Source organism: Peromyscus leucopus, chromosome 1 (genome assembly GCF_004664715.2).
Source record: "Peromyscus leucopus breed LL Stock chromosome 1, UCI_PerLeu_2.1, whole genome shotgun sequence".
Classification (NCBI taxonomy): Eukaryota; Metazoa; Chordata; class Mammalia; order Rodentia; family Cricetidae; genus Peromyscus; species Peromyscus leucopus.
In genome coordinates this window covers 115,656,723-115,683,861 of record NC_051063.1, presented here as the reverse complement: position 1 = coordinate 115,683,861, position 27,139 = coordinate 115,656,723, and the positions used below count along the sequence as shown (strand labels likewise).

Genomic DNA, 27,139 nt, shown 5'->3' with positions numbered 1-27,139 from the left:
ATAACTCTTACAATTAGAAACTCTAGTAACGACTTACCTCACACCTGCTATGCTCGATTTTCAGACACCAGGGACACATCGGTGAATAAAGCAATGATCTCTGTGATGAAAGAGCTGATAACATGCCAGTCATTTACTGTAGTGAAGGGTGTTGAATGTTAAGAATTAGAGAGCACATAGAACAGGTTAAAGATGCTAAAATGGAGCAAACTCTCTGAAAATATGACATTTTAGGAACCCCTGAAAGTAAGGCCTTCATGAGTGCTTCAGTTACAGGCCCAGTGCCTCTTATTGATACAGTTAAGCTGGATATCTGGAAAGGACTTCAAGTTTCACTCCCAAATGACCTGCTGAGTGTGCTTACACCAGTATATTCTGCAATTATAAATGCTGGATTCTCCCACAGTCTACCCAACAATCAACGCAATCCAAACACCAGATTTACAGAATACTAAAGCCATGTTCTTACTCAGCAGTTGTCAACCTGTGGATCATGACATTTTCACAGGGGTCATCCAAGACCATCAGAAAACATAGATATTTATATTACAATTCATAACAGGAGCAAAATTACAGTTATGAAGTAGCATTGAAAATAAATTTATGGTTGGGAGTCACCACATGAGAAACTGTACTAAAGGGTGGGTCACACCATTAAGAAGGTAGAAAACCAACTGCTCTAATTCAACAAAATTTCATTTTATATTTAGTCTTATTCAAGAAATGTTTGCCTAAGTAACCTACATTTACAAACATTTTTTCTTTATTTTTGCTCTGTCAATTTATTATTTTATGTTTTACATTTTGGTTTAGACTATCTTTTGAATTAAATATATGTATATATATTTTAAAATTAATTTTGTAGTAGTCTGCAATGAGACTCAAGATCATTTTCTTGACATATGATTAGCACATGTGAGAAAACTGGCTTATCCTTTGATGAAGCATCACATGCCTTCCAAAGATTCAGCAACTGGATACTGAACTCATGATGTTGCATTGATCTGTTTGTATGTCTTTACATCACACTGGCATAGCATGCTTTTTCTGCTGTTTTATAATAAGATTTGAAGTCCAGGAGCCTACCTCTGTTAGCTTTGTTATTTTTTCAGAGGAATTTTGGTTATTTTAAATGTTTCTTTTACATATATGTATATATATATTCACCTTATTGATATATGTATGTGCACATATATATCTAAAGTAAATCAGAAGGTAATTCACTTTACTGATGTGTGTATACATACATACATACAACACACACACACATACACACACATATACACACACACATATATATGTATATATATATATATATATATATATATATATATATATATATATATATATATCAGTATATCAGTAAAGTAAATTATCTTGATTGGTTTTCCAACTGGCTGATTTTCAATCTTGAATTTTGAGGTTAAGTCCCACTTGGTCACAAGGTATTGCCATTTTTATTCTTAAGTTTGGTTTCATACTGAGAGAATACTGCCTTTGTAGAATGAAACAGAGAGTCTCCATTTTTTTTTTGAGGCATGTGTATAGAATCTGGTCTATTTATTGCTGTTGGTGGATCTCACCTGTGTATACAGCAGGGCCTGGAGTTTTAAGTTGTACAAAAGTTCAGTATCTTTAATAGTATTGTTCTTCTCTGAGATTTGTTAGTATGTATTTTTAGTTCATTTTGTACTAATATATCAAAATAATACAGTCAGTAAGAAGCAGAAATTTAAAATGAACAAAATGTATTGGGTGATAGTTCTGGAAGCTGCGAAGTCCAAGACTGAGATTCTAGCACCTGGTGAGGACCTCTGTGAGATGTTGTCTATAGGGGAGGATATTTTAAAAAATAAGTTAAAATTGTTTTTACTCTTTGGGGCGGGGCGGGGGGAGGCTGCAACCCAGCTCCCAAATAAATCACACATGGAGTTTTATTATTATAAGTAATATTATTATTACTTATAAATGCCCAGCCTTAGCTTGGCTTATTTCTAGCCAACTTTCCTTAAGTTATCCCATCTTCTTTTGCCTCTGGGCTTTTATCTTTTCTTACTTCTGTAAATCTTAATCCATGGCTTGAGGTGTAGCTGGGTAGCTAGCCCCTGAAGTTCTCCTTCTCTGGCTACTTCTTCTCTCCCAGATTTCTCATTCTATATCTTCCCTCGGCCTGCCAGCCCCACCTATCCTTTCTCCTGCCTCACTATTGGCCGTTCAGTTCTTTATGAGACCATCAGGTGTTTTAGACAGGCAGAGTAACACAGCTTCACAGAGTTCAACAAGTGCAACATAAACAAAAGTAATACACCTTAAAATAATATTCCCCAACATAAAATGGTGAGAGTGAGCAAGGGCGACCAAACTCAATTTTGATAAGGAAACTACTCCCCCAATCACCAATCTACTTCCTAGACACCAGCATCACTATGGTCACTTCTCAGTACCTCCAAGCTGGGGGTCGGGCTGCAAAGCATGGACTTCACAGACTACTTTCAAACAACAGCAAATCTTCCCAAAGCCAGGCTCTTAATGTCCCATCACGTTTTACTATTAAGCTTGAAATAGTTTCTATTGCTGTGTCTTCAAGTTATGTGACTTTTCTTTTGCCGTCTAATCTGTTGATTCTATTGTTTTTAAATAAACATCATAGTTGTCATCTCTTGCATTGTCCTTTGATCCAATTTCTATCTTCTGGGTCTCTCTCCCACTTTTTTAGCCTCTACCTTTTTGGCCGTAAAGCACATAGTTACAATGTCCTTCTACACTCATTCTTTTATCATTGTCAAGGCTGGCTTTATTTATTTCTATTTGTTCCTTTGACCTGTGGGTTATATTTTCTGGTATTTTGAATGTCCAGTAATTTATGATTGGGCACAAAACATTTTGAAATTGATCTAGTGTTACCACAAATATTCTTTTTTTTTTTTTTTTTTTTTTTTTTTTTTTTTTTTTTTTTTTTTGGTTTTTCGAGACAGGGTTTCTCTGTGTAGCTTTGCGCCTCTCCTGGGACTCACTTGGTAGTCCAGGCTGGCGTCGAACTCACAGAGATCCGCTTGCCTCTGCCTCCCGAGTGCTGGGATTAAAGGCGTGCGCCACCACCACCCGGCTACAAATATTCTTATAATTTGCTATAAGACACTGATCTAGAAAGCAAAATATTTTTTGAAAAATTATAAACAGATACTTCATGAAATGATGGGTTCCATAATGGCATCTTCATTTATGGATATCATGTACTTTGACGTATTCCATCCCCGTGGCCCTCTCTGTTCCTGTTCCATTTCTCCATTTCTGCTACTCTTCTTCCTCTTCCAAAATAGCACCCTCTGGCTCCACATGGGAGAAAGCATGAAATGTTTGTCTTTCTGAATCTGGTTTGCTTTGCTTAATATGGTGATATTTAGTTCTGTTTCCTGAAAATGGATCTCATTCTTTATGGCTAAATAAAGCTCCATTGTGTATACACACTACATTTTCTTTAGTTATTCATCTGTGGATAGATATCTATGCTAATTCCATAGCCTAGCTCTTGTGAATAGTACTGCAATAAATATGGGCACCACACACACACACACACACACACACACACACACACACACACACACACGGTAAGATTGAACATATGTGGCAATTTTTAGTTTCCAAGGAACCTCTTTACTGATTTCCAGAATGTCTGGAATAATTTATATTTCTGAAAATTTTAATTGTAATTTAGAGGTTGGTTTTTAGACCACAGTACATAAGATCAAGACAGTCTTAAGAACAGGGTTTCTGCCTACTTTTTGGTGTCCTTTGACTTATGGCTTCTTTTTCTGGCTACAGTGTATGCTTCACTGCCCTGTGTGAATTCAGTGATCCCTCCCAATCCTTTAACAGGACCAACCTTACCACTCCAGGGACCCTGTAATCTCCATGTAGATACTCAGCTTAAGCACCCTACTTTTATTGTTGAGTATCATCAGTTCAGCTCTCTCTTCTTGTTGCATTCTGCACTATGAACTTGGTCTGCTTTAGCTTGTCTGGATTCAGCACTGCTTTCCCTCACAGGGCAGAACTCTAGTTCTCTCTCCCTGAGCTGCCACAGGAAACCTCTTTGCAGGTGTCATCTATGGTTCAACAGTTCAACTCATCTATGTCCCTTCCTTTAGGGACTTGGTTTAATGAATGGCTGTCTGTTCTTCTATCTTGGCTAGAAATAAGTATCACAGCTATTTTTGGAGGCAAGGTTTTTATTTCACTGCTGTATGATTAATTTTAAGGAAAAAGAGTAAACAGTTGATATTTCTACTTAAATTTTGAGTCCAAATCGCTGTATTGTCACCTGGGACAAATTAACAGTTTCTTTGACTGCAAGTCTCTAAGTGATAACACAGAATTAAAAATACCTACCCCACATGGTGTGAGAACTGAATGTGATATAAACAATCCACCATCAATCACAAAACTAACTCTTATACCTCAATTTCCTTCCTTCTCCCTAAAAAGGATTATTGGGAGAAAGTACTTGTTATCGGGCAGTCTGTCTGGTCAATTGATCAGAACCCTTATCTTCTAAGATTCTGTTAAAAAAATAAAGAAAACTCTAAACCATAATATGCTACTAAGAAGCCAGATACAAAGAGGAATGCTGGGAAAACTGCCAGTGAATTTTATTCCATAAAAATTGAGTGGGAGAGCCTTGTGTCCTGCCCTGTCTACTTCTGGTTTAGATTTGGCAGTTTTTTAAATGGGGAACAGTCCAGAATTCCAACTCTGTTAGAAAAAAACAAACAAGCAACAGAAACAGATGAGAAATCATTTGTTCAAACTCAAGCCAAACTGGCCTCAACTACTGCTAGGACAGCAGTAAAGGCCAATTTCTAGAGTATTTACCAAGTCATTTGTAAGAATAACATTTTCCAGACATTGATAGGGATAGCAAGGGATAGATTTGTGGTCTGCAGTCTGCAGCTTGCAGGCATTCAATAGACAGCGGCTGAGAACACCACCTCTCATCCTAAGTCACTCCCCTTATGTAGGCACTGACAAGGAGAATAAACTAAAATATGTATGTTACAATTTTAAGAGCAAGGGTAAAAGCACAGCTTATCAGAAACAAAAGGACTGTGCTTGTGGAAGGTCCAAACAAACTGCTGCAGAAGACGGAGGTCAAAGGCTTCTGGTGTAAAGATGGCACAGTTAGCCTACATGGTAAACTGGTCCAAACTAAATGTGCTTTGGCTGCAGCAGCTGGGGAAGCCCCTTCAGCGGGCATTTAGGTTGCAAATGATGCATCATCCATGAAAAGCAGAAATCCACTGTATTATAGGTGGACCAATTAGCAAACATATAGGTCTGGTATATAATGGTTGAACCTTCAACAAAATGCTTGTGTGGAACCTAAAAGCTCTCAGTGATAGTGTCTTGTTTGCCAAGAACCCAATCCCACAGCCCAACTGGAACAAGAAGTAGCTTGTGGGATGCAAGAAGAGATCTAGTTTGGTGGTGCTGGTCCAATTAGAGTCTCTTCGCTTTTCCAGTGTAGCTGGAATATACAGACATATTTATTCCAGTCAGATCAGTCCAGAAATGTTTTGCTTGGAAAACCACTGCAATGAAAAGAGCTACATGAATGGAAAAGTGGTCCCTGAGAAAAAAATATATCAAGGATTTGAACTTAAGATACCCTTCATATGGCCATCTTAACCAGAAAAGAAAACTGTGAAGAGTGAGTGACTAGAAAGATGACTCTGGTTAAAAGCATTTGCTACACAATAATGAGGGCCATAAGGCACCCACAGAACATGCTGGGTGTTCTGGATGGATCTTTATCTGAGCTCAGAGGTGGGTAAGACAGAAGGATCACTGAAGTTCACGAAAATCTAAGCCCCAAGTTCAGAGGCCTAGCCTCAAGAGAATGGGTGGAGAATAGAGGACATCTGATGGTCTCTTTCAGCCTCCATACATGTACTGAAATATACATGTACATACATTCACACTCTCTCACACACAGGTGAACAAATCAATAATTCTTAAAAATAATAAAAGAGCAAATGACAGAAGACAACATAGAAGCGATGCTTAGGAACACAGCTGGAACTAAGAGATTCACCTCAACTGAGGTCAAATATTATTTGGCTGACAGATAACAATACAGTGACTGAAAATCCAGAATTTGCGGTATTGTCTAAACATTCTCAATGTATGTTTTATCTTGTAGGCTTTTGCAGAACTATTTCTACATGTCTTGTTGGGTTGATGTGTTTAAAGTAGCATTAATAAATCATAATTAGCATCATATGTGCAGAAGCAGAGGCTTGGAGAAAAAGAAAACTCCAAGTTAGTGGAAAAGCATGATGAGAACTGAAACAGGTGTGATTAAATGGGGGTAGTGTGTATCAGAAATATTTTAGATCAAAAGTAATGGAATTCTTGACTAATGGAACCAGAAATGATCAACATTAGTCCCCTCAAAATGCTCAGAAACAAGTGACCACCGGCAACAAGTCACTGGCTTAAGAATGTCATCCAGGAAGTGGGCTCTTTCCATTTGTCTTCCCCGACCTCTGGTTCAATCTGGTGTTTTTCATCTTGGAACTTCTCACCTAATGTTGAGAAGATAGCCACTGCCACCTAGACCCCATTAACTACCACTCGTGGGGAACAAGAGAACAAGTTGATGAAATGGGCTTTCCTTGAAGAAAAATCTCCTCGGAAGTATCCCAAATGTCCCATTACATCTTACTATCCTAAACTGGGCTGCATGGCCACTCTGAAGAAAAGCTGATTAGAAAACTAATGGATGGTAGGGGGAGGATGGAGGGAGAGTGTACTGGGAGTGACAACTGAAATCTGGGGCATCTCTGAGATGAGCTAGAAACCTAGAGCAATGGAAACTCCCAGGAATCTATGAGGGTGAACCTAGCTAAGACTCCTAGCAATAGGGGAAATGGAGCCTCATCCAGTCATCTCCTGTAACCAGACAAGACTTCCAGTGGAGGGACTGGGACACTAACCCAGCCACAAACCCTCAACCTACAATCTGTTCTGCCTACATGATGTGCTGGGGTAAAGATGGCACAGAGATTGTGGATTGCTTCATCTAGTCTTAATGGAAGAGGAGGTGCCTAGTCTCACTGCAACTTGATATACCATGGCTGGCTGATATCCATGGGAGGCCCACCCATATTTGAAGAAAAAGAGAGAAAGAGGAGTGTATGGGGAGGGGGGAGAGGGAAACTGGAAGGAGAGGAGGGAGGGGAAACTTGAACTTACCTCTAACAGGTGATGGGAAGAGAAAATATCTGCTTTCCCCTCCTCTTCTTTTTCTTTAATTAAGACAGGGTCTCCCTTAAACTCATGACGCTCCTGCCTCCATCTCTGGAGTGCTGGGTTTACAGGCACAACCCAAGCCTACTCCATTTTCCTATAAACCCAACAACAGAGCTTCAGGTCCCAAGGAGACCAAGAGTTAGACTAATGCTTACCTTGATCTACTTTCTATCAGAAATTAGCAGGCAAATATGTGCCTTTTGTTTTCCTTCAAGAACTTTATCTGGAGAAATGAATGCCAAGGATAAGGAGGAAAACTCATTCTTGGGAAGGGAAGGGAGAGGAGGGAAGAAGAAAGGCTGAGGTGTATGCTTATACTCCCTTCTCACACACCATAATGAGCAACCACATAGCACAGGCCTCGCCTTATTCCACTTTGTCTGTACTAAGCCTTTTCTTTCTTTCTTTTTTTTTTTTTTCCCCAAGACGGGGTTTCTCTGTGTAGCTTTGCGCCTTTCCTGGAACTCACTTGGTAGCCCAGGCTGGCCTCGAACTTACAGAGATCCGCCTGGCTCTGCCTCCCGAGTGCTGGGATTAAAGGCGTGCGCCACCACCGCCCGGCTAGCCTTTTCTATAGTTACCAAATAATCAGGAAAGAAAATTCACTTAAAGGTTAATGAATGATTGAGAAAGGTTTAGCAGACACTAAGGAAACAGGCCTCAGAAATTAACTGGTTCATCTGAATGACAGAGAGAATCATTACTGCAGGGTGACTTCAGACAACAGAGGTTCACAGCAGCACTTTGGAGAGATCAAGTCATCTTCAAGCCACAGGGGAACAGTGACGCTAAGCAGTACAGGTAATGAAATGGTGGGTGGCCATTGTCTGCACATCAAGACATGGACACCTGATCCCCCAGTCTACTAGAGCAGAAGGCACTGTTGTCTTGCACTTGGCCTGACGCTCCTGCCAGTGTGTGCCTGTGTGGCTCACTGGGGATTTTAGGTTTTTAGGAACAAGAGTTATCTCACTCAGGGCACTCAGCTGCAGACTTATAGGGAAAGAACAGGAAGGCAAAAGGAAGTAAGACATTAGTTCTTGTCCCTTTTGTGTAAGAATAACACATTCCAGAGTCAAGCAATGGTAGAGGGCTGTCAAGAAGAGACTGTTCTAGACTTATAGGCCTTGTGCACACAGAAACATCTGTTATATTTGTGCAGTTGCCTTCCATATCATCCTACTGGAAATGTATATTCCCCCACTGGACCAGCTGAACATCAGAGGTCTCACTGCAATCCTTGAGCCCAAGAAGAACAGAGAGCAGAGCAATTGCAGTGAGCAAAAAGGGGGAAAAGGGGGAGCAAATGTCAGGGATAATGATTCCGACGTTCCATGGTACAGTACCAACCTAGCATACAAAAACCAGGCTTTGGTCCTCAGCATCATATACACATAAAAGATACTAAGGACAGGGAGAAGAGATGGGGAGAACAAGAGAGAGAAAGAAGGAAAGAGGGACATGGAAAGAGACAGAGACATGAAGAGAAGCAGAAAGCAGCGAAGCAGAGACAGAAAGAACATATCAAAAGGTGAGTGGACAACTTCAGGCTAGCTAAGGATTCTTTCCTCCAGCAAATAGTCACTTGCGTCCCCTCAGTGTCAAGTATCACATTCACAGTCTGCAGCTGCACATGGAAAGCTCTGTCTTGTTGAAGTCCTAGGTCATGCGCCATTCAAGGCCAAGATCCTGTCGACCCCTGTTCTCTCAGTAGTCACACATAGTTATCAGCAGCATTTACTCCTTGGAAATACACCTCTTTCTGTCTATGGAGCAAATACAAAGTCACCTTAGGCTCCAATTTGAAAGAAGCAAAGCCCTACAATAGAAGACAGCACTTCCCTAAGGGTCACTTGAGTCCCTTGTTAACTCCCCAAGACATTGCAGAGGTGGCACCAGGGAGGCCTGTCACAAGGCAGGCACGTGTGCAAGAACAGCCTCCTGGTTTTTACCTTGCCACTCATCCCATTTAGAGCCTCACACCAAAATTACTCATTCCTCACTCCCTTTTCTTATTTGTTCTCTTGGTTACTCGTTTTTGGTAACTGGAATTTCCCGTGATATGAAAACGAATGCCACAGAGGCAAGCAACAGATCCAAGTGTTAGGAGAGATGCAACTTAGAAGACAGCTTAAGGTTACAATTCAGAAATGAATACTTTAACCTTTTCACAGCAAAAACCAACTTCATAGCTGCATGAACTATGTGCTGTTTGGAAAAGACAACAATAAGCCACAGGAAGAGTTCACTGAATCCTGGAGCTAATGGCTTTACTATTCCAAAAGCAGCAAGAACACCTGGGTTTTCAGATCCCAGGGGCAATTCTCCTAGGGTCCAACAAGGGACCACTAAACAACTACCACCCAGGGGAGACTATGCCACAGACCAGTGGGCAATTCTCCCTGTGAGTTAAGGGTACCAATGTCATGACTAAAGCATTGTCACAGGATCTAGACACTTGAGGGATATGATAACTCACAGGCAGAAACTTGCTTTTGGTGCATTATCAACTAGATAAAATGTTAACCTAGACATATTCTACAGAGATTGCCTTTAGATGCAAGAACACCGTGTGGCATAGAACTCTGTGTGGGCTCTAGCACAAAAGATGTGTGCATCCTGCTTAAAGGTGGGCTATAACTTCTGAGGGCAAGGAAAAAGATGACATTGTAAGTTAAGTAACAATCAACTAAACAAGAAATAAAAACAGAAGGAAAAGGAGACAGCAACCAGATGACAGTTATGCTTAGAGAGCACCTTTAAAGGTACAGAACCAAGCACAGCACTTAGGAGAAAAGATAAGGGGCTCAGCAGGGGTTCAGGAACGAGTACCAAAATGGACTAGGATGAAAAGGAGGTAAGAGTCAAGGAGGTCCGAGATGATTTCTCTATGTGCACTCTCAACCTTGACTTGGTGCCAGTTCCAGAGTTTTACTAACATATGGCATAATAGTCACGTGGCTGCTCCAAATACACTGCTTGACTCTGCACAAAGAGGCTGGCAAGACCAAAGAAGCATCGTTTAGGATAATCAGTGCTGGTAGAAGGTGGCCAAGGACATAATTTCTTGAGAATTTGAACAAATTGAAAAAGTAAAATGAAAATTAAGAACATGTTTTAGAACAGAGACATCTATTTGCCTTTATTTGTGATGACATGGAACTGTCAGTCAATACCTGATTAGTTAGAGGTAGAAAGATGCTCATTTTGATTGTCTTTGGGAACACCAAGTTTTCTTCATGTATTCGTGAACAAGAAACACTGTTCATATGAATTTGAACTGTGTTCCTCAATCTGTCATTGCAAGCCAATGAGCTATCCTTCCCTGCTGTACTTTCACTGCTGTTTTCTGCTTCGTGGTGGTTGTTTCTAGTTACATTTTATACAAAAACATGAATGTAATCTGTTAAAAAAATTTCTCTTGTAGAAATGCACCTTTTCAAACAGCAATATTTAACAAAACATTTTTTTAGCAAATTTCAATAGGATTAATCATTTAATATCACAGTTTTTTAATGTCGATGAAAATAATAACTTATGGCTTAAAATGGATTCTAGGCTGACAGGAAAAATGCAACAGACATAAAATCTGAGAGGAGAAATGAGGTGCAGGTAGCCAGGAGTTCTCAGTGCTTTAATACTTCATTTTCAAAAGTAAACACAGGACTAATCATCAGTTCAATTCCAGTGAATAAAAACCTAAAACTGCATGAGTGAGTCAGTGCTGAAGTCCAACATGACCCTTCAACCAACGGTGTTACCAAATGGGAAAGTCCACTCTAGAAAGCTAACCACAATGCCACATTCTGACCAAACTGAAGTGGTTCTCTTACATGGTGGCACTAGAGTCTGTCTCTTTGTAAAGGTTTACCCTAATACCCAAGGGTAGGATTACATAGAAATAGAACTATACAAGGCTTGACGCAATTGAATATAGGGGATTAAGCATTTTCAATGTCTGGGTTACAATTCCTGTCATAACACAAGTCCTGCTGCATAACTTACAATGGCCTGAGACCTTTTTTAGCAACCAAATTATATATTTAAAGATAATTCCTATATGTTACATTAACTGTAGACACATCATCAATTTTAGCCTTTTATTAACCTAGAAAAGTACAGCTTTCCCCAGAAAAACCCAGTGATCATGTTTCAGTCAGCTGTCCTGGACTACTTCCATAATCAGCACCAACAATCTGTTGTCCCTTAACTCCAGAGTGAACTGGTTAATGAACAGGAAGCAGGGGAGCAGAAATCCAATCAGGGAGAAGCGAACTCCCAGCAATCACTGCATTTTCACATTTTTACTTGTAAAACATCCCATTTAGGTGAGACATTCGAGAGGTTACCAACTGTCAAACTGGCCCAAAGCTCCTCTGTTCCACCGGACCTTAACCTCTTCTAAAACACCAATGGCATTCAAACTGAGCTACAAAGAGTTCGGCCATTGTTAAGTGAAAAGAAACGTAATATGCCTACAGGAGGTGTAAAGATTGGCCTCTAAGTATCTGCTCGACAATATTCAGGTGTAACACTCCTGTGAACACTGAGACATACTTTTTCCACGGCAGGACATGTCAGTTTCCATTAGTTCCTAATCTGCTAGTAGCAGGTTAGGTCACTAGACCTGCCGAACAGCCTACCTGGCCACTTTGAAGAGAGCTGGGACTGTCAGCTGAACAAAAGAGCATGGATACCACCATGGCATTGGCCCAAATAGTACGAGACCCATGTTTGCATCCCTGAAATAAGAATGGCCACTTTCTCCACATTGCTCCACACTAAAGCAGCAATGCCCCATGGAGGGCTCTGTACATCTCCAACGCTCCTTAGCTATAGAAATCCATTCAAAAGCTTAGAAATCACAGATTGACTCCATGTACCCGTGATCCCTTGTAAATCCTAAAGTGGAGAAATATTCTTAGCTTTGACCAAAAATTCTATTGGAATGAACTAAAGACATCTTTTAAAGTAATTTTAAGTATATTCTTCTTATTATATTTCTACATAGATTATTCAATATTCTTTGTGGACATAATTTAATCAACAATATATCATAATGTCAACACTACATGGTCCAGAATCAGATTCTGGCTACAGAGGAAGCTTAATTATTAAGCAATGCCTTTCTAAAAAGCTTCTGTATTTCTGATTGGTACGGAAAGAAAAAGCATCTCTCGTTGACATAACACTGAGGTTCAGCTTGGGCCCCTTCTGTGTTGAACATAATTAACGCTTCAGGAGAAAATGGTGAAACACAGTCCATAAGTTACAGTCGTCTTCAGGAAAAGTCTATGGGCAGCTCCGGTGTGACGATCGTGTATCGCGGATCTAGTCTGGGGATGAAATTGTGAAATTCTCTAGATGCACCAGTACCAAACACATCCAGGGCTTTGCGGTTCATGAGCGCAAACCTGTGAAAGAGAACACAGTTTGGAAACTATTAGAGACATCCATGAGGTTACGTCCTCTGACTCAGTTTTTAAGGACTGGAAAGGTTGGCAAGGCAAAACCCCTGAAACTCAGTGGCAGTTTCAAACATTGCATGGGCACCTCAATGCCTAAGAGTTAGTATTCAGGATTTTATTTAAAAAGATGACCCCAGGGTCACAAGCCACAGTCCTCAGTTATCATTTCAAACACATCTAGAACTCTTTACATTAGATGGTTCTGAACACAAAATTTGACTAACTAGTATTTTTCTGATGAAAAAAAAAATCACAGGATACTAAGTAAACAAACAACAATTTAACATTTACCAATGAGGCAAGGATGCTAAGTGCAACTGTTCTCTTAATAACTGCAACCTTAACGTCTCCTGGTGAAAACAGAACAATCCAAACATGCAAATATTTAATGAGTAAGAAGCAAACAGCGGACAGTTTCTCCAGTTTCTAATAAAACAGAGTAAACATATACTCTCATGGGTGCACAAGATGATGTAGCAGGTAAAGGCACTGGCTGCCAAGTCTGACAGCATGACTTCCATCCCTAGAACCCGTATGGTGACAAAAGAGAACTAACTGACTACCACAAGCTGTCCTATAACCTCCATGGCACACACACAGACACAAACACACTACATAAGATGTAACCCTTAAAAAAGATACAGCCTTATGCTAACCATTATCCAAGCCCAGAGATAAAGCAATGTTAAGAACAGTTTTAGTTGATGCACAAGATGGGCTGCTTAGGTTCCCTTCTCATTCACAATCATAGCATTTCTGGAGAAGATAGTAGAATGAAATTAATTCTGAATCACTGGCCAGAATTGATATACTAAAATCCATAAATATGACTTTCAGTTCTTTACCAAGGTAAGGTCCCTTCCAAATTATTCACTGGTAAAACTCCTGTATGTACAAAAACATTAATGACAAAAAGGTGAAACTACAATAACATGAAAGCTACATTCTGTCAGAGCTAAGAGCAAGAATTCTAGAGTCACACTGCTGGTTTAGAGCCCAGCTCTTTCATGGGCAAGCTGCCTAGCCTCGGTGTGATTCTCAGTTTCTTCATGTTTCTGTATGGGAACAACAATTTGTCCATTTCAAGGATGAAATGTGTATGTACTTACCACATGTACCTTAAACCTCATCTGGGAGAGGGCAGGCACTATATAAGCATTTGCCATGTGAGCAAGTAGTAATAATGATGGCACTGTTAATAGCTGTGATTTAGTGTCCACTAACTACTGAGCACCACTACAAACTTTCTGAACAACTGTGTACATGCTACAGTATGACAGAGCTTGTTCCTCAAAGGTTGACATACAGAAAACATGGTCCCTCTGAGGTAGTGGAAGCTTTATGAAATGAAGCATAATGTAAAGTAAGTCACAGAGAACTTGATGCCCACAAAAGGGTTAATGCTGATTAAGGCCTAATTACAGAGGTATGGGTCCTGTAGGCCTGGATCAGTTCCCACACGAGCAGCCTGCTCCAAAGCATAGCCATGGTGTATGCTTGGCCCTTTCCCATTCTGTTTCTCTGCCACACTGTGATGCAGCCTGTGGATCTTTACCATAACACCAGTGATGTGCTGCTTGTACCTTCAGCTATAAGAACCATGAGTCCAATGAACCTTTTTAACGTATACATTTACCCAGTGTCAGGTAATCTCTCATAGCAACACAGAACAGACTACAACATATAGATTACTAGTTTATTGAAGAACAAAAGAAAATGAAGATTGTGAGAAACACATGTCCCACAGTAAAAGAGGTGAAGGTACCAGAGCTGACGTCCAACTCAATCAGCCTATTTTCTTTCTATTAGGTAAAACTCTCTCCAAAAGAACTCAATTACGATTAAAGGGGTGGGGGAAGGGAGGAGGAAAGATTCAGGAACAGCAGACAAAAGGAAAAACAACACTATATGAGGCAACAGAAAATGGGAATTTCCCCAAAATTCAAATGAGATGATCATTTAAATAGATATACTTGTGTGTGTGTGTGTGTGTGTGTGTGTGTGTGTGTGTGTGTGTGTTTTGTGTGTGTGTGTGTGTGTGTGTGTGTGTGTGTGTGTGTGTGCTGGCGTCTGTACCCAGGCTTTGTACATACTACTAGACAACTCTACCACTGAGCTACATTCCCAGCTTGAACTTGTTTATTATTTTAAATAAAAAAAAGAGTTTAAAGATTCAGAGATAGACAAGATTAAATTTTGATTATCTAATTACTGACAAACTAGCAGTTAGCAAGTGAGCATACTAACCTAGAATATTTAAAATATCCAAACTATTATAAGAAAAAAAGAGTTAAATATTTAATTTTCATTCAAAGGAAATCTGATGTGTTTCTTATAAAGTTGGTCCAATTTGATGTTCATACAAATTAACTAACCACTGAAAGAATATTCCCTCAGGGGACAAAGACATTTATAATTTCTTTATACAAGTTATTCATTTTTTTTTATAAGCATTGAAAATATTTTTGTCACTTACTTGCCCTTGGTGAGCCGTAAAAGGAACTTCCAGTAAGATGGTCGCAAGTTCTGAACTTCCATAACGGCCTAAGAGCAATTTGAGATTTATTTCAGTAAATACAAATCCTGACGTCTCAGACAATAAAGTAGTTCTTATCTCTATATGTGTTGCATTTTAAAAGTTTCAATGATGACAATAACAAAAACATGCTTTTATGTTTAAGTCATTATAAGAATCTTTGTTAATATGCATTCAAATAGATGTGTTGCTTTTGAGATGATAATTAGTGAACTGCCATCTTTATCAGGAAGCAAGCAAGAGTGTGGGCACTCTTAGATAGCAGATAATCTGATGTTACTGGGCTTCAATCTGACAGCATCCCTGTGGGGGAGAGCAAGAACAAGACTGCGCCGCCGCACCCCACCCCACCACCCCCCACCCTCGCAAATTCTACAATGGCCTTTAACACAGCCACAGCAAGAATGATGACTAAAACATGGAGATCAAGCTAGCTTATCCTTCTCATTCCTGAGGAATGTCAGGGAGTGTCCAGGAAGGCACCTGAGAGTGTATTCACACTTAAGGCAGCTTTTTCTCCAGGAAGAATAATTACATTGCTGTGTTCCATCTACAGTACAGGGCTATGAATTCACCCATCCATGTATTCTACTTAGACATAAATATTGGTTTGTTCTTCAAGCAGGGCCTGGCCATTCACATGTCCGGGGCTTTGAGACATGCAAGCTCTTCTGCTGAGAAAACAAACCAACAAGAAGGAAACATGACAAACAGGGGTATTCCTGGGCTTCCATTTCCCCACAGGCTTAATGAAAAGCAGAAATAGAAACTTCTGTTGTCATCTCAAAGCTGTACTTACTGCATGGAAGCAAATTGCTGTAGAGATGGAATAGATGATAGTATCTGCTTGAGGAAAATAGGGAACCTTTCCGGCTTCGATGCCCTTAAAATACATGGTCTGCAAATCAAGCATAATGCAAGAGTTTTGATCTTGTTTAAAATTAAGCAGCAATAAGAGAGAACTGAGTAGTGAGTTCCCAAATGCCTTTTCTGCTTTTCTGAGTCCTTCTCTTTCCTCTGAGAGCTCACATCTGCACATCTTCCACAACAGTGTTCCAAGGCAGCCTTTTCTGTCCTTCGTTCCTCCACTCCTAATCCCAGCTTCGAGCAGCACTGATCTTGTGTGTGAAACTGAACAGACTTTCTTTCTGTTGCATTAGTGTCATTTACTCTTGGATGCTTCTGTAAATGCCCACATGCCCTTTTCTCTATTAGACTTATTTATTCCTTCACTCACTAAAGAGTTAATGGTGCGAACTCTATGGTGGGCAGAGTGTTAGGAGCCAGGGATTTATTTATAAAGAAACAAAATATAAGCCTCGCAGATACAATTTCTGCACTCTGGTGGTAACTATGAGAGAGGCATAACTACATGTGATATATACATATATGTAAATTATGTATTATTCGGCTTTCCCAGGGACCAAAGGAAATATGACCAAAAAGAATATTTAAAAAGATCTGTAATGTTTCTCAAGCTATCACATTTTTCTTTAACTTAAAACTGTCATACATTAATCAATTTATGATACAATAAAATTAGTTACTAGAAAAATAAATTTTAAAAATCAGAATTGAACCAAATTTCACTATGAGATTCAAAAGATAAAACAATGGTGTCTCGAGTTGCTATCAAAGTCCCCTGGTGCTCTGCTCTCAGTCACTACACTAGCTTGTCACAGGACAGCGTAAATCAGTATGCTGAGTGCCAGTAAACAGCACTGCCTTCTGCCATGTGCAAGACCAACAGCCAAATTAGAGGGAAATGCAAGAGTAACAAGTAGGCATGAAAATGAACATGAACACACAAGCACGCATATGCGCACGCGCACACACATATGGTGGGGGAGGGAGGAGAGTCAGAGAAAACACAAATTGGCTACACATTCAGAACAGGGGAAATTCACAGTCACAGGTTTTCTGGTACACAGAAAGCTAAAAACTAAAAAGGAAGTGGAAAGGAAGCCAACAGAGAGACTGGAGTTCCAAGAAGATGGAGGGTTCAAGAGGGTGTGGGTAGTCCACAAAGGAAGACAACAAGGCAGTTATTAGCACGTGGTATCCACTAACCCCTCATCTTCCTGTGGTCTTCAGCAGCTATCAGATTTGCTACATAAGTTTACCTTGTTAAAATTTAATCCCAACTGCCTGGGCATTAAAAAAATAAGACACACAACTGCTACCATACTCAAAGAGAAAAAGCAAGAGAAGAGACAACCAGATAAATACACTGTATGTGAACTAATTAAACATATATATTGAGAAAGAAATATATAGGAAGGAATATGTGTCAGCAGTTGGAATATAGAAAAACTGTAGGGTACGTAGTACGTAAGAAGTTACAACTTAAATAACATGATGAGCAATCACATATTAGTCATTATTTCCAAAATCACATGAAAGGCTATTTATTATAAGGCAGATATACTCATGCTGAGGAAAGTATAATACATATGAGAATAGCATCATAGAGATGTTAAGTGGCAGTTCTCTCAATCTACTGAATACTTGTGCCCCTAAATACTACTCTAAACATAACTACTGAACCACATTCTGAGTCAGTGAAGGGCATGAGCCTTATTGCATGCATCCTATGCTTGCCAGCTCTTATTGCAGTAACAGGAACACAAAACACATTTTATTCATAGGTTCCAGGAGAAAAATTTACACATGCTAAAGTTTGGATCTATAATGTCCTTCAAAGGTCCAAATGTTAAAAGATTGCCCACACAGTGCTGCTGCTGGGAGGAGGTGGAATCATTGAACAGTGGGGCTCCATATGGAGACCTCTGGTCACTGGAGGTGTTCTCTGGAAGAGGACACAGGATTCTTCCCCTTCCTCCCATTTCAGCTCATTCTCAGCTGCGATGCAAAGAGCTGGGCTCCACCTGCTCCCCACATGATGTGCGGCCTACTACAGCCAAAGCAGCAGCTGGTTAACAGACTGGAGCCTACAGACTGTGAGCCGGAATGACCTTTCTCTCAGGTCATCTACCTCACATGTTTGCTACAGTGATGGAAAGCTGACAATGCAGTGGAATTTTCTGTCAGTTCACTACACGGTAGTACAGCACTTTCACAGAAAGTAGCTTCAGCCATGGAAACATTTCACAAAGCATGTCAAAAGCTTAACGCTTTTAATTTTCAGTAAAATGTCCTCATCAGCACTTTCCACAGGTCAGCTTGTTTTGCTAGAATCATCTATAAACTGATGAGACAAGAACAGAGGGACATCACTCAGTACTAGTTTCGTCCTATGTCAAAGGATGTATTTGCTACTTAGAGGCTGTATTTTATTTCTTACTCTTCCTTTCCATTAGCAACACTGGCCAACTCTGCTCTTAAGCACATGGAATATGTACACTTCTCTCCTTTTACTGTTACCAGCCTGCAACAAGCCCCCAAGGTCCTGCAAGGTGTAATGATCTTCCAATTGCCCTTCATGCCTTCTTCTAAAACACACTCTATAGAATAGCCACTTTTTTTTTTCTTAAAATGTGAAATAATTCAAGCCATTACATTCATCTAACACCATTTAGGAGCTTCCATTCTGTTATTCATTTATTTATTTATTTATTTATTCATTCATTTATTTAAAGATTTATTTATTTATTTAAAGATTTGTTTATTTATTACATACACAATGTTCTGCCTATATGTATGCCTGCAGGCCAGAAGAGGGCATCAGATCTCACTACAGATAGTTGTGAGCCACCATGTGGTTGCTGGGAATTGAACTCAGGACCTCTGGAAAAGTAGTCAGTGCTCTTAACCTCTGAGCCATTTCTCCAGCCCCCCTGTAATTTATTATTATTATTATTATTATTACTACTACTACTACTACTACTACTACTACTACTACTACTACTACTGTCTCATGTAGCTCATGCTGGCTTCAAACTCGCTATATAGCTAAGGATGGCTTTGAACTTCTGACCTCCCACCTCCACCTCCTATTGCTGGGTACAGACTTGTGCCCCCACACCATTCTGTAACTTAATGAACTAGAGTGATGAGCATTGACAGCTGCTCAAATGTGAGCCAGAAGTCTACTGAGGAGCCTAAGCAAAAGACAACCAGACACTTCTGTGGTTCTGAACATGATACAATAGGAGAGTCGCACATTGTGGCAATAGGAACTATTTCTGCCAATTTTCTGCCAATATTTCAGGACAAATAAAGCTTAAATGTAAGCTTTTGGAACTAGCTAGCAGTTTACAGGAAAGACGGGAGTGAAACATCAAAGAAGGAGAGCAGAGAGGAGGGAGGAGAGAGAAAGAACACCTAAGGAAGAGGAGGAGGAAAAGGGGGTAACTACATTCATTAAAAAAGCCTCTGCATGGCCCCCACAGAGCACTGCACAAACACACCAGATACTCAGGAAGATGGAGACCACTCAGTCATATGACACAATGACAAAACTAATAGGCTTTTTAAGTGAACAACATGGTATTGTGGCCATACTTTGGTAGTACTACTGATTTTCTTTTAAAAGGTATTTACCCGGAGTTTGTGCAGGTGAAAAGACACAGTACAGTATCTGGGGTGGCAGAGCACAGATGACAAGACACTGTCTAGGTGTTGGTAAGCACTGATGTGCATGGTGGGTTCTGAGGACTGGTTACACTATGCTTTCACAATGTGTGTTACATTTGAAAATATCACAGACACACAAGGGAAAATAAACATAATGGAGAACTGACTGTCAATACTTGGCTAGAACCAGAGTTTGCTTGGTAGCACTTTATTCTTGCAACTGAAGCAGTTGCAGGCAGCGACAAAAGCTTTGTATCCTTGGGAACTTCTCATGCATAAAAAAAAGTCTGTGCTTACCTCCACCAGTTTAGAAGCTAAGTACATGGAAATTGTTGTGCTCTTATAAAACATCATTGATACACCTGCCAAAAACCCTGAAACGACAAGGAAAACCTGGTCAGATTGTAAATTATTTCTTTGTGGTTAAGTCATCAGAAATGTTAATTCACTTCAATAAGAAGAAAGATGCTTTTAGCACTGCCTGTAGCTGGACAAAACACAGGGACAGTAACAAGTCCAATGGCATGACAATGGAGTGGTTGAAATGAAAAACAATGATCTTTAGAGTTGAGAACAGTGTCTAACAAGAAGCCCTATCTAAAAGAGCTATAGTGGCTTCACTGAATACTACTTTAAAAAATAAATTAAAAAACCATTGCCATCATTTCTTTCTTCAAGGGGAATACTCTCCAATCTATTTCCCTAACAGCTCAGACTAGTTTCAGTGTGGTCACTACACCACTGTCCACTGTCCACCTTCACTGTACAAGAGGGAAACTAAGGGGCTGGGGCTGGGATCCCAGGGACTTAGCTAACTTAAGTAATACATACATTACAACCTAGAAAATGGTCTTTCATTTTTATTTTTATAAAATAATTGAGTGCCTTTAACAATTTAAGTATGTCATTTTCCAGTGGTAAAAAGCAGATTTTAAAGTACCCTACCTGGAGTTCATGCTAACAACTTTTATAACTGTCTTTGTGTCCACATCCTCAAAGATTTCTGGCAATGATGACAACTCACGTTATTACCCTGCCAACTCAAATACCAGAGAGCAAGTGTGCCTCGACCCATTTAACTTCACACACTAGTGGCCATCTTCAGAAGGATGTAGTTACAATGCAGGAAGAAACAGAAACTGGATGTCTTTGGAGGGTTTCACTTCACCCCACCACCAACTGCTACAACAATGGACATTCTTCTGATTGCTGACTTACCAGCCACAATAGCATGCAGCTCGTCATCCAGGTTCCTGATCCAGCGGAGGAAACAACTCGTCCCCTGCATTCAGGAGAAAGCACAATGGTCTTGGTTACATTATGTTAGTTCTGAGAGGGGAAATTGCATGAGAACAAAACTGCACTGAGTGATTCTCTCAACAACCGGATCCTGTGTGAAACAAGCTGGACCCCTGACCCGGAAGTGCACTTACAGGCCTGCATACACTGACTAAAATCATGTGTCACACTGTTGCAATGCTTTTCAAAAGCCAGCCCATGAAAGTGCCTCCGTAAATACTGGACCCGGAGGAAAGAGTCATTTCCATCTTAACAAAGCGAAGGAACTGGATAAATTAATTACACATCTGTTAAGCCAGTTTGCTGGACCACAGGCTCTGGTTCTCAGCAGTGGCAATGAGACAGAAAATTCACCTGTAGCAGACATAGACTGCGAGAACGATCATTCCACAGCCAGAAAGAAGGTGACACTAGACAAAAGCTCAGATCTATAAAAAGATGAAGAGTGCTGAAAAAAAAAAAAAAAAAACGAGAAAAAGGGTAAATTTAGAAGACATGTTTCCCTTATCTTCAGTCAGCCAAAGCAAGATTCAACAAATTATGGGCCTTTTAGCTAAAAATGGCCTGCCATGTGGCTTTCTATGGCTTGGGAGGTAACCCTGGCTTTTGTTTGTTTCTTTGTTTGGTTTCTGTTTTTACATCAGGCCTGGCTCTGTTGCCAGGGTTTTCTAGAACTTCTGGGTTCAATCAGTCTTTCTGCTTCTGCCTCCAGAGTAGCTGCAACTGAGACAGGTGCTATTCTGCCAGCTTTTAAGATGTTGTTGTTGTTTTTTTTTTAATAGTTTTACATGGATAAAATTATAAGAATATTTTATGATGTAAAAAGTCTATGAAATTCTAACTCTGATATGGTAAGTTTTATTGGAACACAACATGCTCATTTGTGGACACCTTGCCTGTGATTGCTTTCTTATTACACAAACAGAGCTGAGTGGCTGTGATAAAGATCACATGGTCCAAAGTCGAAAATATTTACTCTCTGGCTTTTTAAAGAACAAACTGACTGTAAAATTAAAATATTAACAACGTACTGTGGAGTTTGGGCATTTTAAAGATAAATGCACAGCACAAGGGCTAGAAAGGGATTCAATGTACAGTGTAATATTTTCACACTGTACATGAAGTGACAGTACTAGCTAATTTTGACCCAATAAATCAAAAACAAATATTCTAAACACTAAGGAGAACAATGTTACAAAGATAAGAATTAATGGTAAGTCAGCAGGAATAATATGAAGCCAATAAAAATATACAGCCCAAAATAAGAGGAGGATCACAAGGAAAAAAATGAACACAAAACAAGTAGTAAGATAATAGAGTCCTTAGCTGGACCATACTATATATCTCTGAAATGTAAATAGTCTAGACACCCTAATTAAATCACAGAAATTATCAAATTTGGTTTTAAGTGGAGGTATGGTGGCTCACACACATAATCCCAGAACTTGGAAGACCAATACAAAGGGGTATTGGTGGGAGTTCAAGTCCAGCTTGAGCTACAGAGTAAGTAAGATCTTATCTCAATGGGGGAAGGAACCAATTATATATAGTCTGAAGGAAACCCAACTTTTAAAATGAAGATCCAAGGTAAAAATTCATAGATTAGAAACATGCTCATAAATCAACATAAATCAACAATCTATCTCTTAGAATCAGGATTTAAAATTTAGATAGTGATATATTTCAGTGTTATGAGTAACACACTGGCGGCCTCTCCTAAACAGAAGGCCATTAATCAACACTGCAACATCCCACGTCAAGGATGATCTCTACACACGTGTTGCTGTGGGCTTGTTGACACATGGAGGCATTCACCGGCACACACGAAGAGGGGCAGAAGAATGAAGTGACGAGGACTCCCTGCTTTAGGAGGCATGACAGGAAGTGTGAGTGGACAAAAGAGGAACCCACTGCTCATTTACAATGTTACAACACTGCTCATGTGTTACAACAGAAGACCACTAGAGCTTTGGCCAAGTCCTGCCACCTGCCAGAAAGGTCAGAAGTACTCTAAAATGAGTAACCACACAGCAAATGTTGAAAATGATTTAAATGTTTAAAATTATTTTTAAAAATTACACAGAATATTATTATATTTTAGCTAGGAAATATTTTCTTAGAATGTCTATGTATTGAAAACTAAAGAAAATAAATCTCTGAAAAAATATATAAATACAACATGGGTATAAATTCAAGCACATTAAGTAACATTCTAAACAAGCTTCTCCAACCTGAGTTCATAATATATTGTTTATCTTGGTGATGCTAAGATATTTATGAATACTCCAGAAAGCACCACCAAATAAAACCACAGCTGAATTAAGACATATCTTATTCTAACAATAGCCATGCCATTTATTTCTCTTTTTAAAAGTGATTTACTCATTACTTTTACTTTATGTCTATGACTTTTTCCTACATGTACATATGTATGTATATATGTATGTATGTGTGTGTGCGCATGTATATTTCATGTGTGCCTGGTGCCCATGAAGGCCAGAAGAGGGCACAAGATCTCCTGGAAATGGAGTTACAGATGGTTGTGAATGAGCCCCAAATGGGTGCTAGGAATCCAACCTTGGTCCTCTGGAAGAGCAGCCAGTCTCCTAACTGCTGAGCCATCTCTCCAGCTCCGTTCTTTATCTCCCATTTTTCTTTCTTTTTTGATAAGCTTACCTTATATATACTAACAAAGGATCCAAGAAAAGCCCCCAGCTGGAAGTTTTCTTTGTTGTAGAAGAGGGAGAGTAGCCGGGACGGTTCTGTGAACAGATGCCTGAAGGCAGAGGGGATCCGGAGACAGCACTGGATCAGGTAACCCACGCTGAACATTCGGATGAAGCCCTGGAGAAAATTCCATCTCTTCACATTTGGTTGACAGTAACCACAATGAGTTTTAGAAATACAAGCATAGAAATCTCCCCCCAGAAATGTGAACAGAACCAACTTCCTTGGGAAATTTTAATAGGAAACTGTCTGATCAGTGTAAACATGGATTTGTTTTTAAATTGAAGATAATTTCATTATTTGTTTGTGGTTCTGATACCATATTTTTTAAATAACCCAATTAAAGCAATCTCCTAGGAGATGGGAACTCTATCTAGGTCTTTATTCCTATAATGTACATGAAGCTAAAACAAGGGACAGTTGCTTTGCAGTGAACCAAACTGAGCTTGAAGACACTAGATACTGTCTTCCCACTGCCTTGTCCAACCCCATGGCAACCTTGGCTTGCCTGCTAATTTCCATAAGGTCAGGCTTATATTTTCCAGCTTACAGTTTTCTTTTCTAGGAAAAGAAAAAACTGAATTGCTATGAGAAAGTACTGATTGACTTTCCTAAAGCCTAGTGAAAACCCAGAGGGGGAACAGGCCAGTCACTTGTGATTTCCCATGAGTCTGCCTTACGTGAACTGCCCAGTATTTGTTCAATAATGAAACAGCTCTTTATTTATTTATTTATTTATTTTGGTTTTTGGAGACAGGGTTTCTCTGTGTAGCTTTGTACCTTTCCCGGAACTCGCTTTGGAGACCAGGCTGGCCTCGAACTCACAGAGATCCACCTGCCTCTGCCTCCCCAGTGCTGGGATTAAAGGCGTGCGCCACCACCGCCACCACCCCGCATGAAACAGCACTTTTATCTCCATAACATTATGTTAATGACAAATGCTAATTTTCTCACTCAGTTTTCAAAAGATAAAATAAACAAAAACATTTTTGAAAACCAATCCTTTACATCTTCATGTAGTCAGACAATATTTTCTGGTTGTTCATTATATACCAGAATTACACAGATGTGGGGACATGGCTGTCTCTTATATACCAGAATTACACAGATGTGGGGACATGGCAGCCAGTGCTGGCATTGTGGAGCATTACAATCTCACATGGAAAAAGAAAATAAATAAATACACTAATAAAATTACAAATTACGGGAAATAATAGGCCACTAGAGTAACTTCTCTTAGACTGGATAATAAAGAAAGGCTACTGAGGATGTGACATTTAAGTAGACACAGAAGAGAAGATGCCATCATGAAAACCCATCACACAGTTTCAACAGAAAGCACAGAGCCTGCAAGGAGGTGGGCAGAAGAGAGCTCCTATGAAGACAGTTGAGAGCAGAGCAGAGCAGAGCAGAGCGAGCTGAGCAAAATGTAACTAATGTGAATATTTACTAAGTGTGGTAGCCTAACATGTGGAATAACCAAGGTACCGCCATAATGAGATACACCTTGTAAGAAACTTCAGTATTTTAGCCTTTAACCTCAGCAGCACTCAGGAAGCAGAGGCAGAGGCAGCCTAGTGTACATAGTGAGCTGAAAGCCAGCCTTGTGTACATAGTGAGTACCAGGACAGCCAGGGCTACATAGAAAGCCACGCTCAAAAATAAGCAAAGAGACTTCCAAGTATTTTCATAGTGTAAACTCCTCTCCCACATGTCTCCAAATAGTTTTATATTCATGGATGTAACATTCATTTCATAAATTGTTAAGTCCTTAGCACTGGAATGTGTTTCAAAGAATCACTAGGTTTTTGACTGCTTGGAAAGTCACTTTTTTTTTTTTCTCAGAAAATGTTCAATATCACCTCCCACACCCTGCCTGAATTCTCCCCTTGAATACACTTACTATGTTGTTGGAAAGAATTCTCCTTCTTCACTAGCCAGTAGATTGTGATTTATTTGTTGTTGCCACTTAGAAAGTGAGGCAGGAAATCTAATGTAGACAACACACAAGGAAAACACTTTCTACTGTGTTAGCCCCTCTGGGGATTCTGAGATGAGTGTGGACCTGGGCAATTGTCACCATCAACACTGAGCCTTGGCATTCTACTTAGGAGCACTGATGTGGGACAGTACCTAAGTTCTACACAACCAGTCAGAGATTCCTGCCATCTGAGGTTTGTATAACTTGACTCGTATCAACTGAGCCAAAAATCCAGACTTTGTAAGAACTAACAGTGACCTTTGAAAAGCATGAGAATTGTGAGCACCATTCAAAACCACAAGACGTGCCACAGATGGTGCCACCTGTCCCAGATATTCTTTCCAGGGCTGGTGATGAGAGAGGAGACAGGAGGCAGGAAGTGAAGTTTTGCACTACTAGCCAAGTACCCTAGAGAATAGGGAATTTGTGTGAGTGGCCATGGTTAACTCAGTTAATGCTGAGCTATGTAGGCAGACTCTATTCAGCAAGATAATACCAGAAAAATAATTTAAGTCAAATACAAATGAAATGGCAGCAGAATTAATGTGAACTTTTCTATTTACTTAGAAATTACTACAGAAAAGTTACTTAGGTATAAAGCTTCCACTGTTAGTAAACAGCAGATAGACACCTGTATAGACTCACTTTAATGCAGTAGGATATGCAATTATCTTCATAATGCTTGCAGCACCTGTGCCTTGGTCCATGCTTGCATCTGAAATCAGACCAGAAAAACATTAATTATAGTGAAAGTATGTGTGCACATGTATGCATCACGTAGTATGCCTGTGCATGCATGTGTCTACACTGTACATGAATGTGTTGCAAATCTATTTAAAATTTTCTTACCAATAAAGGAGAAGAATATCACTTCCCCCTAAATGGTTACAGCTTTTTTTTTTTATGACATACAGAAGCAAAGTTAAGAGACTGTCGTTTTTATTTTATCACTAATACCTCAACAAAACATGTGATTACAGTTAAAATACCCGACTGTGGAACAGAAAGATGATACTGGCAATTATTTGTGACTGAATGAGAAAAATATGTATATACTGTCTGTATTCACCACCAAATTTTGGGAGCTTTAATTCTCTTGTTACAGAGTATGATGATTATAAATCATCCGTGAAGTCAGCATTTGAACAAAATCATAATGAGACTGTGTTCCAGTGTAGGAATTTATACTTAATTATATTTGAGAGGAAACATCTGGAAAAGAAACCTGATAAAGTGTCAGAATTCAAAATTCAGTTATTAAAATAAATATGGAAATAGGAA

At 39.6% G+C, this 27,139-nt stretch overlaps 1 protein-coding gene across 2 annotated transcripts in view; it reads right to left on the bottom strand.

The window, feature by feature from the left end:
* Positions 1-10,806: 10,806 nt before the first annotated feature.
* Positions 10,807-27,139, bottom strand: part of Tmem135 (transmembrane protein 135) — a 200,616-nt gene continuing 184,283 nt past the window's right edge. For both annotated transcript variants that reach the window (XM_028894961.2, XM_028894962.2), the window contains 7 exons: positions 26,504-26,573; positions 23,827-23,994; positions 21,070-21,133; positions 20,149-20,225; positions 16,115-16,213; positions 15,256-15,323; positions 10,807-12,725 (listed from right to left, as the gene is read on the bottom strand). In XM_028894961.2, coding sequence (XP_028750794.1) covers positions 12,593-12,725; positions 15,256-15,323; positions 16,115-16,213; positions 20,149-20,225; positions 21,070-21,133; positions 23,827-23,994; positions 26,504-26,573 — 679 coding nt within the window. In that variant the 3' untranslated portion in view covers positions 10,807-12,592. The remainder of the gene's footprint in view (positions 12,726-15,255; positions 15,324-16,114; positions 16,214-20,148; positions 20,226-21,069; positions 21,134-23,826; positions 23,995-26,503; positions 26,574-27,139) is intronic.